Genomic DNA, 21,520 nt, shown 5'->3' with positions numbered 1-21,520 from the left:
CTGCATGCAAGAGAAGAAGCCAGTTTTGACACTACCGGGTTTAAACGAAAGAATCAAAAGCAGGATTGACTATCAATTAATAGTCCTGTAATCACTGCTGCAGTGTAAAAGTTCACGTGGCATATATGTTGGTCTATAATTTGTGTTTGAAAATCCTGGTTTTGGCACATACCTGCCGTATAAATAAACCACCTGCTCTGCCTCAAACCGCTCAAATTATTTCAATCGGCATCGGGGGCCAGCGAGGTGTAGCTAAAGAAATGGCATTCAATAATCAACTGCATCATCAGCAAATACTCCCATATTTTTGGTGTTGTCAGCAATTAAAAAATGAGAGAATACGGTTCCGGAAAAGATGCCAGGGCACGAAAAACAGCATATTCCGTTGTATCGGCCCGCCAGCCAATGAAACGAAACTGCCACCAATGATAATGTTTAAAAGAAAAACAATGCTGAATGACAGGTTTTAGTCAGGAATCGTTTACAAGAAAAAGGATGGATGGACGATAGTGGATAGGTCCAATGAATCAGCGAAGTATGGGCTCGTCGGATCTCATTTACAAAGATGTAGTTCGACCATGTTACTATCATAATGACAGGCCATGTTACTCTACAGAAATCCAAAGATCTTGTGAAGTCATACTTGGAGCTGAAACTTAAGAGAACAGACATCCCATGCCGAAGCGCCCTTAACAAAGCGAACAAGTCCTACCGACTAAGCTTTTCATAGCTGCCATGAATGCATTGTGTCAGGTTGAATAGCTGATCAGGTTAGTTTACTAATGATTATACAGTTCTCACAACTTACTATCGTGTGATCATATTTACTCTCAAGTGTTTGCTATAAAAAAAGAATACATTATTGTTTATTACTACCATTGAACTAATCATGGACAAACTGCTCATGTAAACAAATGAATTGTGTGCTAACTGTCTCTCCTCGCAAGCAAGTACCTTATTCATTTACATTTACCAGCCAGTACCTCCACTAGATCTGCGAAAGGTTTTTTAGGGCTAGCGAGCTCAAGTATAACTTGTAGGTGAATACGAATACCTGATATTATTTAACAGATATATGGTATATACATAGTGTGTATGTACACAGCGGTGGATCTCCTATCATGCATTCAAAACAAAATTCATGAAACATCGATGTAGGACCTTGTTGATTATGCAGAACAGGCAACATACTATGCAACTAAACTACTACATCGTTACACGGGACTTGATTACGTGTAAATTGGGATTGTTCAAATAACAATAGACAACAAGTACAACAGAAATTTGATTTAAAGCTGATATGTCTATCAACCTAAGCCAGTATTAGAATATGTAAGGGATGAGCCTGCATGGTACCGCGTGACAGTACTTTTCCCACGCAGCTCCATATTTCTGCTTACAATATGCCTCATCTCTCATCTGTCGGTGAGAGAGCAGAATGAAGAAATGAATCGGGTAGAAATAGGGCAGCAGATGAACGAAACCTAAAACAAAAAGTTTATTAAATATGGTTTTTAATTAATGACAGCATTTGTGATCTTATTCACACTGACAAAAGGCATCAAATAGTACATGTAGATGTAAACGTTTATTTCATCATTTACATGAGATCCTCGTTTACTTATATAAAATAAAGTTCATTATGTCAAAGACAAGAAATACAGCTCTTAACCATAGGAGTCTACAGCGGTTAATAGCGAGTCATATTTGTAAATGTAAAATGATCGCAAATTGTTTAAAAAGGAGTAAAAAAAGCATCCTAATCGCCAGCTGCAGAATGAGATACGTTCCAAAACGACCGTTCGTTAATTGAATTTGTTCATAAGTGGTCTCAGTGCATTTTTTGTACGGAACATATGTCTAAAAACTATATAAGTATGTTTAAGGCTTGTATAAGTAAGTTATATTGATTTGTACTGCATTTAAAAAACACTTCTTCATATAAGTTTCTATATCTCTTCTGAGACTGTGCCTCATCTCTTGTTAATTACCGTGGATTGTATTGGCACAGCACCTTTTACATGCTCCATGAGTCTTTCTGTTTGTAAATCGTAGTGATGGTCAAACGATTCATGTTACAGATGGCGAGTGTATATGCAACACTTGCCATCTTTTCACAAGCATCAAGCTTTTTAATCATTGCCACTCTCATTGCAAGTGAAATGACTTGTCTCTTTTTTACATTTCTACTATTACTAGAAGCCTTTCGCTTTTTACTAACGATAATGAATAATGGATGCAAATAAATTGAATGGATGCAATACAAAATCTAACCTACGGCGTCACTATACGAGCATCATACCTACCATGTTTCTTTACGAACAATTTTTGACACACATGTACGTGCGACACTGTTCGTATCTAAAATCTGTTCTTTAAATGTTGACTTGCAACAAAATTCACATTTCAGTTATTTGGTATCATAAAGATTCACCATGTCTTACTCTGTTGTGTTGTAGGTGCCAAATATGTGGAAATGTGATTACAAGCTCTTAAAAGCTCAAAAACGAACAGTTAATCGCAGCCACGCGAGACCGCCATAGTTTGGATTCTCTTTCCAAAACGACTCAAATGTGATGCATTTGTGAGAGATGGTTTCTGTTTACATTTTCATGCAACCTTATTCGTCGAAATATTTTCACAAATATACTTCACGCATTCAATAAAACCGTGTCTATTGTTCTTACGAGTCTGTTTTATCGGCATTGTAACGCTGTCACTTTTAGCGGTGATATCTTATAAGTTACCGTAAAAATTCATTTAACTTTTTACCTCGAAGGAGTACATATCATTGTCTGATAATCATGACGAGCCTGTTGGTCACCTGTAATAATCGAAAAGTGCTGTAAAAATTATTTGCGAAGTATTGGGTCACATGATCAGATTACGACTTGCCGATTAGACCAGGCCGATACAAAACAGTAAAGTAGCGAGCATCTATATTTGATACGGGGTCTTCGGTAAAACCCGAAGTGTTTGTCATAAACTAGTACTACAATAAGTTTTATATTGAGCTTTGTATTGGCCTTTTAATTCACGTGAGAACATACGTGACAAGACGATAACCAAATTTCGTGGCTACGTCATCGAAATAAAGAGATTCCAATCTACGGCGGCTTTTCGTTTTTGAGCTTTTAAGAGCTTGTAATCACATTTCCACATATTTGGCACTTACAACACAACAGAGTAAGACATGGTGAATCTTTTGATACCAAATAACTGTAATGTGAATTTTGTTGCAAGTCAACCTTTAAAGATTAGAGAAAGCATAATATTATTATGCTTTATTATTTATTTTGAGGTGTTGACTGATGTTCTAAAAAAGAATCAGGGAGATTGACCCACCAGAAGCTGAGATATAGCCAGCCAAACACAGGTCTACCTAATAACGAATCAGAGGAAAATCCCGAGAATTGTGACGTATGAAATCGACTTATTGAACATAAGCCAGAGTTGCGCGCCCTTACCGCCATTACGTATACTGATTGTTTTAGGCTACGAGATGTGAAACGCTTCTCGCGATAGTAAAGAATTTACAGACTAGCTCTGGTTTCTCAGGAAAACCAAGCAAACATTGTGTGGTAAAGGCATTTGCCCACAACCCCTTGCCATGATTTTTCAAAACATAAGAGCAGATTTTGACCATATTGTGCCTCAAATTTTAACTCGGTCTCCACGGATATGCTCCGAAAATCCTCTGTTCAACGAACGGCGCGTGTATAGTCTATATTATACGATATCCGTGATTTGCAGTTTGTTTAGAATAAGAAATGGGAATTTTTGTTCATTCATCATCTTTCTACTGTGTACCTACTGCAGCATTCAGTTGATTTGCATGATTATCATCACTATTAACAGACTGTAAGCTCACTACAGCCATAATTTTAAAAAGAATAACTTGACCATGCTGCTTTTGCTGTAAGAAAAGAAAACGATAACTTTTGAATTGATTCTACTATTTATCTATTATCTTATCTATGATTAATTTTTATGATTAAATTGAAAAATTATTTTTATGATTTATATAATAATCATAATGCATATTATACAAAATAATAATATAACTGTGTATAGAATAAATGATGTAACTAATATAATTTGTAGAAAATTCCAAATGATAACGAGATTGATGATTGATTTAATTGATTCCATTTAGTAGCTATAGATAAAAAAATTCGAACAGCGCTAAAGATGAGTCTGAATAGAGAAGCTAAGTTGGAGAACAACAAAACTGAGCTGAGCTGAACTAGCAAGATAGCGAAATATTGCGAAATAATAGATGCGTGTAATAATTTTATGCTAAAACTAATCTACACGTCGGAAGGACTGGTTCGGAGTTCTCAGAGCAATGATTGTTAGGCCCAATTTGATTGCTCTATACTTCCAGGGATTAAACCAATTAAAACGCCGTGATTGTTATAGGAGAGCGCATTAGTTGGCTTAATTGACCAATGGCTCACAAGTCGATTTCATACGTCATATATTGATGCTAATATGAGGATTACCAAAACACTTATGTCTTTTGGTAGACCTGTGTTTGGCTGGCTATATCTCAGCTTCTAGTTGGTCAATCTCCTTGATTCTTTTTTTAGAACATCAGTCAACACCTCAAGATAAATAATAAAGCATAATAATATTGTGCTATTTTCTATTCTTTACGTAAGGTAGCGTCTGTAGTGTGCATTGACAAAAAGTATCTACTAGTAGATACTAATTGGTTTATTTATGAAGCAATCTTTGGGGTGCACATCATTTCCTTTTTCATTTGCCATATAAACTTAAGTTCATAGTGTCAAAGGCAACAATTCCTGCCAAAAAACTGTCTCGTAACCACAGGAGTCTATGGCAGCCGATAGCAAGTTGAGTTTTTAAATGTAAAATCGCTGCATACCATTAACAAAAAGTTTAGGCCAGTCATAATTTTAAAAACCTCACCATCCTAATTGCCAGCTGTTACATTATTGATGTATGAAAAGTGACTAGCACATGTTAAGATTTCCACATATGAAAAATTTTGAAGAGAATATAACGTCATACGTTTATGAATAATGTAAAGAAACATGGGTAACAAACTCCAATTATTTGATTAATGTTTTCATGTTGAGATAAGATAGACCGAACTATCTGAAGTTGAAGTTCTAACTTGTAATTTAATGTTATAAAAGGTTGTATATGGCTCAGTTAAATATACTAATTCATTTGCTCACTATTTACAAATGGTTACTTGATCAGTTTTTGGTAGAAACGTTTGGATTTAATTGTTCACTTGTCCTACAGACTTTAAATGTAACAAATGTGTTTTGGCTTGCATGTAAGCAAATTAAATTTATTAATTCTTTCTTGTTCTTTGTAAAGCATGATGTCACACGATGTCACACGATTTAACACGATGTCACATGATGTCACACGATGCATCATGTGACAGCATGTGACATCAGGAAGATTGTTTCTATTCAGAGTTTGACCCTCCGAGAGTTAAACTGCTTAGAACTGTGGCAGTTGTCAAGCCGATATTTTAAACTGTTTCTGTACAACTGTGACTCATTTGATGCAAATAGTAAAAACAAGAGGTCCCCCATTAGAGTTAAATGTTGAAATTTCCAATGAGCTCTTGGCTACTGAGCAGCTAATGTGTAGGATCAATCAAGTGCGTGGAGCTATACTGGAAACTAAATTCCTAGCATTGATTTTATGTATGTTTTGACTTATTTCCTAGTTAGTTATTTCATTACTAGTCAGACACCTGCATCAGCTGTTTAACTTCATACAACTAAATACAACATAATTACCACAAGTGAGACTCCAGGCTGTAGCCATGAGCAGGTCGCCAAAGTAGTTGGGACGACGACAGAGGCCCCAGTAACCGGAGACAAGAAGTTTTTTCCCGGTGGCAGTTGGAATGGTTTTCAGGTGAGCAACAGCCGGATTGTTTGGGTTATTACGGAACTGATCCTTCTGGGAATTGGCTCCTCGAAATATGACCAGCCCAATAACTATAGCAGAAGGTAACAGAAAACTTATTTTTTATGCACTACTGAATTTATGCACTACTGCAATGTCTTCCTATAATATGAGACTCAAGCGTTGAGACGCATACATAGTACAGACAATAATTGTAAAGAAATCTGGGGTCAACTATACTATCTGGGGTCAATTATACTATCTTGCTAGTGAACTATCAACAAGACTAGCCGCAGAAAAACCCTAAGAATTCCATAAACAATTTTTTATTTTTGTGCAGGAAAAGCTCGCGCTTGCGTTATTAACCTGTAAAAATATATTATAGATGTTACTGATGTCGTGATGTGTTGGTTTTAACTCAAAGGGGACAGATTTACTTGCACATGAACACAACTCTGCTAAAGCTACAGTCATCAAACTTCTTGATGGTTCGAGTAGCAAACTAATTTATTACATAGAAACAATTGATAGAGAAGTGTTTATACCGAGTGTATAACTCTTGTTTACATCACGGGTTAGAGCGAAATTGTAGATCTGAAAAACAATGAAGATGTACATAGACATTCAATAGAATGGTAACTGCAAGAATTTGGCTGTTGGAATATTAAAATTGAAAATGTTGTTTCAATGTTCAAATTGGAAGTGAGAAAAGCAAAATAGTTTCTTCGATATTACGTTGCCTCTATTTGAAACTTGGGACAGAGACGGAATACATCGAGAATACGTATAGCCATCGGTCATCATCACACCATCAAAGATCAACATAAATTTCATCAAGACTATTTATAAGGTTGATTCAGCCAAGAAAATACAGTGCCTGGATGAAAGTCCTCCCCTTAACCCTTTTGCAGGCGAGATTTTTGGGCTATTTGAAACACCCTGGGCAAATAAATTTTTCAAAATCAATTTAGAAAAAAAATCATTGATACACTCTTGTTTATGATATTGTATATGTTTATTATGTTTTTATGATACAGTTAAATACAAATAAACACGTTTTAAGTCAATTCTTCATATAACTGTTACTCTAGCTATGGTACATTTGGAAGCATTTGCCCTTGCAGAGACCTACATCACAGTCTTGACACCATGTGCTTATTCTTGTTCCTCTATAGCCTGCCTTTGCCTATAGCCTTTGGAGGGCACCACGACAGTAAAAGAAAGTTTTTTGCACTCTGAGAAAACATTCAGAAATCAGAAACAAAAACAGAAACAAGCTTCAAACAAAATTCCCAATTTTATTTAAATACGTTTTTATTTCGGATTTTTCATTCGTTTAGAATTGCAAAAACGACCATTTTTTCTCAAAACGGCTTATCTTTTGTTGCTAACAGAGAGTAATTTATTGTAGTTTACTATTGGTAAAAAAATTAAACAAAAAAGGCAATAAGCCAACCAAAAATCAATTTATAACAAACATTCATGTGGCGACATAATAGTCGCTCTGCCCATTAGCGTCAGTATCGCAAAACGAGAGTCAAAAGGCAGCTTCCATGTTGTAAAGCAATAAATATGGCCAACAGTTTGAAAGTTTTCGGGAAACCTATTTCTAGTGTTAAAATGTTTCAATAAATGATAAAACTAAAATTTGTGAAAAATAAATAATTATGTCTGAATTCTTCAATGCATGATACTGACCTTGACACACCATTTGCGTAACCAGTGCGGATATGACTTTGTCATTCACGACCGCACAGAACGAAATGTCATGGATTGGATAAAAAAGTTGGATTGGATCAAAAATTGGATTTTTGAAAAATCGACGATCTTTTTGAAGATCGATCAAATGCGTGCCTTGGACAGTGCCTTTGTATGTCTTGAGACAAAGGCCTTGTGTACATGTTGGAAGACATAATATTAAACACAGGAGAAAAAGTTGGACATACTTTCAAGGAGGCAAATAGCACCAAGGGCATAGGGGTTGCTGACAGCATGCTGAGGATAGGTGTAAATGTAATAGGCCTGAAGGGAATAGAGACACGGTACCCAGGCAAGGTCTCCAAATGCGAGCATGAAGCCAAATCCTTCAGTGGTTATGTCCATAGTGGTGAGTATGCTCGACTAAAACAAATACAGCTGACCTAGTTACGAAATACAACTGACCTAGTTATAAAAAGATAGCGTAGGATTATGTAAACATAATCCTACGCTATCTTCTCGATGTATTCCATCTCTGTCCCAAGTTTCAAATAGAGGCAACGTAATATCGAAGAAACTATTTTGCTTTTCTCACTTCCAATATGAACATTGAAACAACATTTTCAATTTTAATATTCCAACAGCCAAATTCTTGCAGTTACCATAACAATGTAGGATTATGTAAACATAATCCTACATTGGACATAATGTTGGATGTATCCATACCAAAGCTATACATACATCCAACATTACAGAAGATCGGCGATATAAAGCGTAAAATAATAAAAATACAAATGGAAACTGTGAACATTGATTTTTGAAAACTGTCATAGAGTATAAAACACAAACCTCATTTTTGAGAGCATCCAACACATAAATTGTCTGGAATAGCGTTACAAGAAATAGGGCAGGATGCACAGAACCGTCAGCCCTCATTTGACTAGCGCACAGAGACCAGTCTATCAACATCCAGCCTATCAAACCAGGCCTCAATTCAAAGAAGAACTTGAGATCAAGGTTACCAATACGTGGATTTAGTTCAAGGCCCATAAAGAAGTCATTGAACATGGAACCTGTAAAAGAGTGATAGACAATGACAAGTGGTTCACACCCTTAGCAACACAAACAACTCGGCACAAACCAGGAGAGGAATCTGACTGCCCTAAAAAACTAGCACTTCTAATTTGATATTGTAATTCTTTGAACATCATATAGATATTAGACACTAAGTACAGTAATTCTCCACTTTTCGCACATGAAGGGGACCGGCGTGCCCAGTGATAAGAGAAAATCCACATATCGAAACTAATTTTTTACAGCATATGTATGAGCCAGAACTCCTTTACCGCTTTCTAAACATATTGTATTTATTTTCTATATAATAAGTAAATAAATCAAAACTATCTCGATTGACTTTCAGTTTGTTTTAACTTCAGTCCCAGTATTTTAAGCGAGAGAATGTGCTTGAGTAGTACGGGTATAGTTTGGTCTTCATCTGATCTGTATATTCGTACTTGTGATTAACTGTGTTTGTTTTGAAAAGCAAGTCACACGTTTGTAAATGTATTTTATGTATGTGTAGTTACGTATTTAAATTTTGTTTAATGTTTTTTTTTTAAATCTTTTTTTTCAATTTTTTAATTTTAAATTTATTTAACAATTTTCGACGGTGAAGTACCGAAACTGCGCAAGGTGAGCCACAAAGTAGCAAGACAGTACTGCATGTTCCCACACTAACTAGATCTTACACGACAGGTGAGACAGGTGATTGGGAGCTGGGATAGATTGTGAAAGGTAGAACCAAAGATGATGAGAAAACAGAGTGACAAGACAAAAGTGATGAGGCGGGGGCACAATGATAGGAAAAGGTAGATAGAAGCTGGGTCTGCAGACCTCATAGCATGATTGGTGATGATGGTGGAAGACATACATGAAGCTGTGTGTGGAAACATGCGAAATGACTATGTCTTGAAGCTAAGACAGTCAACTGTAATTGATGTCTCAAGAAGCAAAGTGACAGAATGTCAAATAAATTGGTGTGTCTAAGGACATAATGCCTTATTACAATTCAAAGTACTAAAAGATGGATTGACAAGAAGTCATCTGTCAAAACACATACAGGCAAAACATGAAGTCTAATGGAATGATACGGAAACACGACGCGACACGTAGAGGCAGAGGACTTACCAGTACTCTCAGGAGCGTGGTCTTTTGCAGGAGCGTTGAGGGCCTTTACATAGAGAAATACAGCGAGGACAAAAGACAAGAAGATGCTCGCGGTGACAAACTGTAGCCAGTGTTGATAAACGTAACTCATGTCATACTTCAGGAAGTAGAGCAGAGCGAAGACACAGACAGTCACAAGCAGCGCGAGTAGGCCTGTGAATAGAAAACATTGTAAAGAATTGAAACATTTCACCAGTATAAAATGACAACTGCTATAAGAAATGGTCAACTGATAGACTTTGTCACTTGTGCTACTACAACAGTATTGTTATATCCCAAAAGATTGATCGTATGAATAGAGAAGAATAGACAACAGAAACTAGCGCAGGGCTCACCGATTGGGGCGCTCGCACCCCTAAGGCGTGTCAACTATTGTTTGCGGGGTACAAGAATCAATTGTGAAAACAAAAAAGCAATTGTCTCCACAACAACTTGCCTATGTGAATCAGCATTTTCATCTCTTTTATATATCAAAAATAAATATTGTAATGCTGATATGAATTTTTTATGTATGAACGCCATCAAATTCAGTTTTCTAGCTTGCTTTCCATGGGCGCAAAATAAATGGTTGGTTAGTCTATTTCTGCAGTAGTCTGCTTTTGCGCTAAGGCTAGATTTCTAGACTTTCCAAAAGCTAAGACTGACATGTTGCAATTATTATTGCACTATTTTTTTTACATATTACTTCAGTCTGGTTGAGGGTTTCTGGTTGACAAGGCGTATTTGATTTTTCTGCACTGTCGAATAATATTTTTTCTGACTAAGACTATACTAGGACAAGTGCGCAGTGGTAACGTAACATTTCTATTTTCATGGTGTTGCTGACAATAGTAAAGGTTTATCGGATCTTATGTGCTGCCTTATTGTTTGATTACTGCTACTGAATCTTTATAGTCGACTCATGAAGCGATCAGATTAAATAATCCCTGAGAAAAAGTACCAAGCTACCAATGTGTAAATTATCTGCCCCTGACCAGGGCGAAATCCATTTCAGTGCCTTAAATTCTTAAAACTATTATCTTACCCACAAGCGCAAGGAAACATGTATTAGCAAAATAATGGCAAAGAAGAAGTGGGAAAAATTAAAACATTAAGTAAGTGGTTTTTATATGTTGCTGTGTGAAAACATTACTCTTCTTAGAATTACCTTACAATAACGTTTTGTTTACATATTATTTCAAATATGCCTGATTTCATTGTCTTGAGCTTTCGTTTTGTCTCATTCCAAACAATTCCCTCGTCAGTCACAGGGGGTTAATATTTACTAATATACAAGTTTCCATAAGTAATTACACTGAGGCTTCTTAGTAACCAGGCAGATGTACCTTCAGCAGCAAAATGCTAACCCTGTTGCTATAGCAACAGTGAAATAGCACAGTTTATCTAGTATTAAGTAGTAGTGTTGTACTGTCAAGTAGTAGTGTTGTACTGTCAAGCAGTAGTGTTGTACTGTCAAGTAGTAGTGTTGTACTGTCAAGCAGTAGTGTTGTACTGTCAAGTAGTAGTGTTGTACTGTCAAGTAGTAGTGTTGCACTGTCAAGTAGTAGTGTTGTACTGTCAGGTAGTAGTGTTGTACTGCCAGGTAGTAGTGTTGTACTGTCAAATAGCAGTGTTGCACTGTCAAGTAGTAGTGTTGCACTGTCAAGTAGTCTCTCTCTATGCAATCCCTTTCTTTAGAGTAAGATGTCTGCTTGCTTTATTGATGTGTTTGGTGTGTTTTAAGATGGCTCCGTAGTCCGATCATAGCTCTGCATTGACGATTGCAATGTGGACATTGGTAGTCATCATTCATCAAAGTATCAGATGAGCTAAGGCGCACTTTTCGTGCTGCCCTGAGCTCTTCTCTGTGACGCATTTTTTCATTTTCAAGTACCTTCACCCCTTTATGAGTTAGAGTTCTCCATCCAGCTCTTCTCGTGGCATTCCATTCCCAGGTTTCACATCTGATGTGACAACGCTTCAAGCTATCTTTGAGACAGTCTTTAGAGCGCTTTCTTTGTCCCCCCTGTGACCTCTTCCCATTTTCTAGTTTGGCATACAGAATCTGTTTTGGTAGTCTGCAGTCTGGCATTCTAACCAAGTGTCCAGCCCAACGAAGTCTGTTCTTAACGATCATACCTTCGAGGCTGGACATCTTAGCTTGTTGATACACACTATTGTTAGTGCGTTTGTCAGACCATTTGATCATTAGTAGTTCTCTCATTTTCCTCATGTGATAGTTCTCCAGAACCTTGACGTCAGTGCTGTAAGTAGCCCACGTTTCTGAGGCATACAGTAGTGTGGGGACAATTACTGCCTTGTACACTTTTAGCTTGGTGTCGACTTGCAAGGTTGGATTTTCAAACACTCTTTGTCTCAGTTTGCTGTATGCTATGCTAGCTCCTTGCAGTCTTCTCTCTATCTCCTTCCCTAGGTCGGCTTTGGAGGAGAGATTACTACCTAGGTATACAAAGTCATCTACAGGGCAAAGTGGTTCGCCTCCGGCAACAATGCGTGGAGTGACTATGTTTTTTCCAGGTTTCGGCTGGTACAATACTTGAGTTTTCTTTGCATTCAGCTTGAGTCCAAGAGCCCTGTAAGCATTTTCAAAAGCTGTCATGACTTCTTGAAGATGTTCTTCTGTATGAGCCACAAGAGCATTATCATCAGCATATTGGAGCTCAAGAACACTTTGTTTCGAAGTTTGAGTTTTAGCCCGAAGTCTCTGCAGGTTGAACAGATCGCCTATTCGATAGTTCAATGTGATACCTTCAGAGAGTTCTTGTTTCACAAGGTGCAGTACAGCACACAAGTAGATAGAAAACAGCGTTGGCGCAATCACGCAGCCTTGTTTCACCCCAGTTTTTACTCCAAAAGGATCCGTTTGTTGGCCATCCACCAAAACTGATGCGTTCATCTCATCATGCAGAAGCTGCACAATAGCCACAAATTTGGGAGGGCAGCCGATTTTCTCAAGTACTTTGTAGAGAGATTGTCTGTCAACAGTGTCGAAAGCCTTGGTAATGTCTATGAAGGCCATGTAAAGGTCCTTGTTCTGTTCTCGGCATTTTTCCTGAATCTGTCTAGCAGCAAATATCATATCTACTGTACCCCTGTTAGGCCTAAAACCACACTGCGTCTCTGGAAGAATTTTTTTCGCAACACTGGAGAGTCTATAGGACAGAATTCTAGCTAGAATCTTCCCCGTAATTGACAAGAGGGATATCCCCCTGTAGTTCCCACACATCGTCCTATCTCCTTTTTTGAAGATGGTAACAATCAGTGCATCACGTAATTCATCAGGTATTTTTTCAGTTGTCCACACAAGTGTAAAAAGCAGTGCAGTTTCTTGGTAAGTTTAGTTCCACCATGCTTGAAAACTTCTGCAGGTATTCCATCAGCGCCAGCAGCCTTCCCACTCTTCATTGCACAAATGGCGGATTTCGTCTCGACTAGTGTAGGCTCTTCTCCTAGCTGCAGATGGGTTGGCAGCTGTGGGACTTTCTGCAGGACTGGATCAGCTACAGTGGATGTTTGGTTCAAAAGATTTGAAAAGTGTTTTTTCCAGCAATCTCTGATGGCATCTTTGTCTTTATGGAGCACACCATTCTTGTCTCGAACAGGTACAGAGCCATGTGACAGAGGACCGTACAGTCTTCGTGTCTCTGCAAAGAAATCCCTTGTCTTATTCTGATCCGCCAAGCTCTGAAGCTCCTCTGCCTTTTGTGTCCACCATTCATTCTGCATCCTTCGAACTCGTCGCTGCACATCTGTTCATATGCTGTGGTATGCCTTCTGTTGTTCCTTGTTTCTAAGATCGTTTTGCCAGGCTGCAAATTTAGATCGTTTTTTATTTATAAGTTGTTCTATTTCTAGGTCATTCTCATCAAACCAGTCTTGGTGGTGCCTTTTCGCTTTGCCTAATACTTCCTTGCATATCTCAGTGATACAGCTCTTTAAATTTGTCCAAGTCGAGTTGACATTTTGGTCATAGATTTCAGCTGATAGTCTCTCATTGATTTTTGTTTGAAAGTCTTTTTTCACATCCGGTTTATTGAATAGATTCACGTTGTACTTTGGCCTTGCTGTCCGTTTAGCTCTTCTCTGTTTGGGCTGTAGAGTGAAACTCAGAGTTTTCACCAATCTGTGATCCGTCCAGCAGCTATCTGTTGAGTTGATCGCTTTGGTCACTCTTACATCTGCCAAGTTCCGCTGTTTGGTGATTATATAGTCTATCAAGTGCCAGTGACCGAAGCGAGGGTACCTCCAGGTTGTTTTCCTTCTATTCTTCTGTCTGAACAGGGTGTTTGTAATCACAAGGTTAAGTTCTGCACATTTGGTGAGAAGCATGAGACCATTGTCATTCATACTGCCAATTCCCTCTTTGCCGATGACGTCCTTCCATGTCGTGCTGTCCGTACCAACTCTTGCATTAAAGTCTCCAAGAAGCACAACCTTGTCGGCTCTAGGAATATGCGATACAGTGTCATCAAGAGCTGAATAGAATAGCTCTTTATCCTCTTGCTCGGCCATCAGGGTCGGAGCATAGGCACTGATCAGTGTTGCTTTCCTGTTCTTACTGATGTTTAGTTGTAAGGTCATCAGTCGATCTGAAATGCCGACAGGAAGATGGTCCATGTGCTTAACAAGCTCATTTTTAACAGCGAAACCTACCCCATACAGCCTATGAACTTTAGCATCTCTCCCTTTCCAATAGAATGTATAACCACCTCCCACTTCTGTCATCTGGCCCTCATCAGCAAGTCTTGTCTCCTGTAGTGCAGCAATATCAATATCATGTCTTTTGAGCTCACTTGCCACAAAAGCTGTGCGACGGTCAGGTCGATCACTGCGCTGATTGTCCATGAGCGTGCGTACATTCCATGTTGCCAGTGTAATCTGTTGTTTTCTACCGCAAATAAGGTGAACCATCTGGACGCGGTAATCCAGCCAGGTGAGAAAGGAACAGACCATGTATAGGACACCTTTTCTAGTCCCTTCCTCGGATTGAGGTGAGCAGGGCGGTCCCTAAAAAGGGCTGCTCAGTCGTGAAAGCAACTACCGAACATCTCTCCTGTTCCATTCAAGAGACGAGCGACTGATAAACTTCCACCGCCTGCGTGCTGGTTGGGAGCTGAGGACTCCCAGGTTTCACTACCCTGTCCCCGTTGCCACCTTCCAATCGCCGCAGGGCTTGGTTGGTTGGTTTGGTGCAAGCAGAAAGCTGTGCGTGGATTTAAGTGGTTCTTCTGATGCACTGCAGAGACCCACTTACTTGGCTAGTCATACTCTGATCCAATGGCAAGAAGACCTAGACAATTGGGAGTATGACAAGTTGCAGTACGCGGCCGTTGATCTGCAAGAGATTCTTTCGAAATTTTTTCTTTTCAAATTACCTATTTTTACCACTTTTGAGATTGTTAGAAGTCGTAGTATATGCTTAAAATCAAATATAATGTACCTGAAATCACCTGAACAACGCCCTTTTTTCTCTAGTTTTTTTATTAATATTTTGCCATCCCTAATATAAAATGACAAAGTCTTTCATCGTTGTCACATCGTTTGACCTAGCCAATAAGATGGGGCAGCAGCCAAAACTGTGCAGTGTAGTTTTCATACTCAAAATCTTAATCTAAAACCAAATTTGGGCTATTTTACAATGGCCACTATTAATATCACGAATGCTTGTGAATGGTTAGGCCTAATATCACGAATGCTTGTGAATGGTTAGGCCTAATATCACGAATGCTTGTGAATGATAACTGACTGACCATAACAGCGACAATATTGAGTAACTATATTTATTTGACAACAAAATGAAACAAACAGATCAGTAAAATAACCACTATTGTTCATATTTGTAAATTTACAAAGGGCTTTATTCGGCAAAGTTGTTTGTTCGAGTGCCGCGTTCGGGTTCATCTCAACAGAGCTCGATCATTAAACCCCGCCCACATGATGCCCGTCGCCTATCCTTGCGGGGGCGTATATCATTGCTGAGCCGCAGCACTTGGCAAATATTAGCCTTAGAGCTTTTACCAACAAAACTACAGTACACTAGCCGTTGCTGACTAGAAAAGACTGGCTTACAGGCGACTATTCTCAAACATACAGACTAGTAATAAGATTAAATTATCAAATGAGAGGCAGATGGTTATAGTTGTCCAAACTCTCTTACAAAAGTCTCAGGCAGCCAACTGGGAAGACACTAGGTATATGCTGTGCACATGAAACAGCAAGAGACTGACACCCCAAATCTTATTGTTGAAGCGTATTACGCTGCATACGTAAATAAACAGCAAGGCAAAATGATAAGTTTGTGATAACATAGCAAATAAAAACATTTTAAATAAAAGCAACATAACGAAAATCTAGATGAAGGACCTGGCTTACCATTGCATCTGTAATTAAGGCGACGCCCGTCCCGCAAGACCTGTCCTTTCACTACAGGACCGAGAGGAATGAGGGCCAACATGGCCTGGAAAACGTACCAACCAAGCACAACTCCAAATATTTTCACATCAAAGTATTGTTGCCAACGCTTGGGAATAAAAGGGATCCTGTCATGCCGGCAGCCATTTGACTGAAAGAAAAAGATTCAATTATTACAATTGAACATTCATCAATAGATTCCAGCTCATTCAACTTTTGGGGAAAACCATGACAGCGATATCATAAAAAACCCCTTGATACAAAAGGGGAGAACTAACACTAGTGTAAAGATTGAAAGGGAGAATCAGTACAACTGAAGTTCTAAAAAGAGTCACTGCGGCAAATCCAGTTATTCTGTGGCAAAACCAATCCCTTAGAATGAAGACACTGCACAAAACCTCTTGTATTGGGGACAGGCCACTGTAGTCAAACCCTTGGAATGAGGACATACCACTGTAGTAAACCCTTCAGAATGAGGACATGCCACTGTAGTCAAAAGAAACGTTAACCAACGATAGCCATGAGTGGTTCAGACAAAACCATTCCTGCGGCCAATAAAAACAACAGAGATTCTAACAGTTCTGCCTTAGCCAAATTACTATGCTTACTAGTTCACGGTCACTTCACTGCTCCTAACTTATTAAGCAGGGAAGATAATGTGACAACTTCTGACTGATATATAGATTAAACACTAGAAAAAAACCATGCTTATTTTGTTAGTTATGGGACGCATGGTAGTGAAGTACACCTGCTTTGTAAGAACCAGTGTAATAATTATAGTGGAATGAACTGCTATTGTTGCTTTCTTAGATGGTGTTGAAGAGATCTAACTGCATAAAAATTATTTTGCTTGAATATCTTAACCTACAGTCTATTTTAAGTTTTGTCCCGAAACTAACACACTTTTCTGACATGGTGACAGTTTCTGACATGGTACTCCATTAATAATTCCCAAGCCGTAGCAATAAAGTAATAATAACTGCTGTTTTCTGGTACTTAAGACCCTCTAGCATTATAAAAATCAAGCCTTTTTTCAAAATGATAATGTTTGCAATCACACCAAAAGTGAACAATTACTGTGATCTTGCCCATATGTGAAAAGGCAAAGCATCCAACAATAGCAAACTCCAAATAGCTGAGTATCACGAAAAATGCTAAACAGTACAATAGACATGTCATTCAAGGGGTGCCATAAGTGGTTCACAAGCTACGGACTTACCTTATCGCAAGCGATTACTAAAGCATAGACGACCAGAGGTAAGAATATGGTGAGAGCCGCACCGCCCACTGCACCACCAAAGGCTATTGGCTCAGAATGGACTTCTTTGGCAGGAGAGTTAAAAGGTTTCTTCTCTACTTTTTCTACCTTTGTCTCAGTAATCTTCAAGCTTTTCCTGACCATGTCTCCGGGGGAATGATCTGAGGATATGCTGGTACTGAGCTGCAATTGTATGTGCAATTTACTTGTGTAATCTTTCTTGAGTTCGGATGTTAGCATATACACAAATTTTCACAGAGGAAATGTTTGTTAATTGGTGGCTTGTTATTAATTAGAGACAGGAAACATGAAATAGTGCAGTTTTCAACCTCGGCATTTGTGTTTGTGCATTTGTGTTCGTAAGAGTATTCTACCTTCCTATTAGCAATGTGTTCTTAAGCATATCTGAAAAACATCACAATCAACAGACACCCTTAGCCTTTGCTCTGGTAAATGTGACTAGAATGAGAAAAACAGAAGACATCACAGTTGCCAGTGATTAAATACAAAGGAACTGCACCAAGACAACTCATCTAATCAGCGAAGGGTGCTGATCATCATATTGCAGTGGAAGAATATGAGCCCTATTCAATACTTTTCAAAAACTGTTTTCCATTTAATATCTTTCTAAAATACCGTCAGATATCCAACTATGATAGCCTTACTCAACTGATTTGACATAAAATTCCAGCATCCTTGAGTTTACAACCCAAATAATTTTCAACACATGGCATCGGGTTTTTCAAGCCTTCCGACAAGTATTATGACCTTATGATCTATATTTGCATATGCCTAAAGGGTAATGTACCAGAAAACTAGCAGTTGCCCAAAAGATTTTCAACACATGTGATAACATTTTTATCCTTGATACTATTCAGCTCAAACATGATAAGAATGTAGTGCGTTCAAACAGGTGTTGAGAGACAAAATCTAAAGTTCTAAAAATCAGCAGTTCTAAAAATCACTAAAATGGTACGATAATAATAATTTACAGATCATTATTATATGATTATATATGATTATTAGATTATATATGATTATGTATTAAGTAGCTGTACATTGCAAATTAATCTGAAAGTTATATAAAAGCAGAAATGTCTAAATTAGCGAAAGTCAAAGAAATCTAATGGTTAAATTGAGAGATGTAATTTTCATATCGTTATCTGAAGTTAAGCGTTAGATGTTCATCAGCAAAGCATCTGCTGCTTGAAAATATCATTGGCATATTATGGTAACTAACAATCAGCTAGGTGTTTTAATACCAGCATCATATTACCTGAACTGCCTACGATGGCTGAGCTGGATAACAATGTACTTGCATTTCATAACTGGTAAATTATCCTCCAAAATATTGCATGGACAAATGTTCATTAACAAACTGGTTTGTGTAATAATGTTAAACCTTATTTCAATTTTTTTCAAATATTTGTCCAAATCAAATAAAAACTCACTACATCAAAAGTCGACTACCACTGCAAAGAAGATAGGTTTCAACTATTGAAGTATTCGAAACACCACCAATTTGGACACATCTCTGAAATACTTTATTTAAATTCAGGAAAGTTGATCAATAGCTTAGGTAATTGTAGTGCAAGCCCAAGTAAAAACTTTTACTAGTATTATGCATACACCATAATTCTAACAATAACTATACAGCTTTAGGGCTACCTTAAAATGTTTTTATGTGAATGTATTTTGTAAAACAACTGGTGGACAGTCAAGCAGTAAAGCAAACTAAAATTGGGCTCCATTCTTGCTGAAATAGACCCATAAGACCAACCTCTCTCTGTATTTTATCTTGTATACGTCGGCTCACTCGCACACTCATACTATCATCCACGATGTTAGGTGGACTGATGGAGCGACTCTTTCTAGCTTTTGAAGAACCATTTTTCTGAGTTGAAGCTACAGCTTTAGACTGCGATGCACTTTTCGTTCTACCTCGAGATCTTGACCTGCTTTTTGAATTTGTACGGGCTGGCTAAGAAACAACATTAGCGATATAACGTGATGGAGTCGGGCTGCAGGATGAGATTGTGAAGCAAACAGTTAGGCTAATTTCTCTCAACAACAAAAAATAGCGATTAACACATATATCATTAAGACGCATACCAAATTATACGATAACTAGAGAGATGAAACTTCAACGTGAGATTTTACACACAAAAATCCTGCAGTGGTGCTTCAAATACTAGCAAAGACGTTATGTCGAATTATGTTATAAAACATGTTAAAAGAATTACGCCTCAAAGCACTTTGTTGCTAAGCAAAACACATCAGAACGAACAATTGTTTAAATTCAAACAGCGTTTAAAATCATTGGTTGATTTGCAACACGTGAAGCGCTATTTATTTAAAGAAATGCATATCTTACGATTACTTGCTTGTACCAAGTATGAATTATTTAAAAATGCACAATAAAGCTTACTCATGTGAAAAAGTAAGTTTTAATTCAAACATGAAATGGACTAACCATTTTTAAGGTAACGCGCTCTAAATGTTCAGTAAACTCGGCACGCGATTCAACTTGACGATTGCAAGCGTTTGCGTATTCGCTTACTAACCCTGCTGCCATTTAGGCAATTGTACGAGTCGCCGCCTTTCACGCTCATCGAGAGTCAAATACACGTACATACACGTGTATACGCACAATCGCTTGCGAATAGGAAAAATTCGTCCCTGTTTTAGTCGAATGAGAAGTTTTAATGATGATTATTTGCAAGTTACAAGTTGGTGGGTTATCAAGCGTTTTAGAAGAATTATGGACGGTTGGGCGACAGTCAATAGGGCGACAGACACTTAGGCGACACTTTCGGTTCGAAAGGCGACAACTTCAGACGGAAGAACGACACTACGGACAAACAGGCGACAATTCTGGACATTGAGGCGACAATTCTGAGGGCAGGATTAATTCAAAATATTAAGTCCTGCTATGGCCTGTTATGTTGTTGTGAATTAGTAGTGAACACTAACAAGACACCAACTTTATTGATGCCCAGATCGGAAATCTTGCATTAGCATACTTTGTACGCATTGCTCCACCTTAATTCCTTGGCATCTATTACCTGCTTATATCCTCATTAATCTGATTACATTATTCTTTTACACACAGTAGAGTTTCATATTGTATTAATGAATGTACCAAATATTTATTTAATTGAGATAGTTGTTATTTTAAAAAACTGCTGAGATTCATCTGTCTTTAATCGCCCAACTATTCTTCCGTTCATCCTTTTCCACAAATTTAACTTTAGAGTCTGTCAACACGCTCAGAAGTCATTTAGCCAGTCACTATTTTCGTTTTCACTTCCTTCCTTGAATGCTTGGAAAAACTGGCAAGTTGCTTATCATGTGGCAAGAGTCGGAGATTCCTTACCACCTAATTTATGACATCATAGAGGTACCAACTTTTTCAACCCCTTTGAAGCGATGCATTCTTGAGTCACTAGTGAAGTAAATTCTACTCGACAAGGATAGACAACTCCCAACTCAAGAGCGAGTTCACACAACTTGATTCAATAAACAGACTTGTGGGTGAGCCGATAAACAGACTCGCGGGTGAGCCGATAAACAGACTCGCGGGTGAGCCGATAAACAGACTCGCGGGTGAGCCGATAAACAGACTCGCGGGTGAGCCGATAAACAGACTCGCGGGTGAGCCGATAAACAGACTCGCGGGTGAGCCGATAAACAGACTCGCCGGTGAGCCGATAAACAGACTCGCGGGTGAGCCGATAAACAGACTCGATGGTGAGCCGATAAACAGACTCGATGGTGAGCCGATAAACAGACTCGATGGTGAGCCGATAAACAGACTCGATGGTGAGCCGATAAACAGACTCGATGGTGAGCCGATAAACAGACTCGATGGTGAGCCGATAAACAGACTCGATGGTGAGCCGATAAACAGACTCGATGGTGAGCCGATAAACAGACTCGATGGTAAGCCGATAAACAGACTCGATGGTGAGCCGATAAACAGACTCGATGGTGAGCCGATAAACAGACTCGATGGTGAGCCGATAA

At 38.3% G+C, this 21,520-nt stretch overlaps 1 protein-coding gene and 1 pseudogene across 1 annotated transcript; both read right to left on the bottom strand.

Moving 5' to 3' along the window:
* Window positions 1-1,041: 1,041 nt before the first annotated feature.
* Window positions 1,042-20,016, bottom strand: LOC137396266 (delta(14)-sterol reductase TM7SF2-like). The gene is made up of 9 exons (XM_068082461.1): window positions 19,968-20,016; window positions 19,275-19,475; window positions 17,456-17,677; window positions 16,198-16,387; window positions 9,787-9,978; window positions 8,449-8,672; window positions 7,848-8,022; window positions 5,790-5,993; window positions 1,042-1,484 (listed from the first exon to the last, which is right to left on the bottom strand). The coding sequence occupies exons 1-9, from the start codon at window positions 19,968-19,970 to the stop codon at window positions 1,324-1,326; spliced, it is 1,572 nt and encodes a 523-aa protein (XP_067938562.1). The 5' UTR covers window positions 19,971-20,016; the 3' UTR covers window positions 1,042-1,323.
* Window positions 13,084-15,578, bottom strand: LOC137396654 (uncharacterized; annotated as a pseudogene).
* Window positions 20,017-21,520: the final 1,504 nt, after the last annotated feature.

This window comes from Watersipora subatra, chromosome 5, assembly GCF_963576615.1.
Source record: "Watersipora subatra chromosome 5, tzWatSuba1.1, whole genome shotgun sequence".
NCBI lineage: Eukaryota > Metazoa > Bryozoa > Gymnolaemata > Cheilostomatida > Watersiporidae > Watersipora > Watersipora subatra.
Note: the sequence above shows the minus strand (reverse complement) of the source record. Positions and strands in the feature narration are given on the sequence as shown.

Bases quoted from the DNA above. Each gene is read 5' to 3' on its own strand.
- LOC137396266 (XM_068082461.1), bottom strand. The intron at 17,678-19,274 runs GTTGGTCTTATG...ATACAATTGCAG, and splicing joins AAGATAAAATACAGAGAGAG to CTCAGTACCAGCATATCCTC. The intron at 16,388-17,455 runs GTAAGTCCGTAG...TTTTTCTTTCAG, and splicing joins TAGTAATCGCTTGCGATAAG to TCAAATGGCTGCCGGCATGA.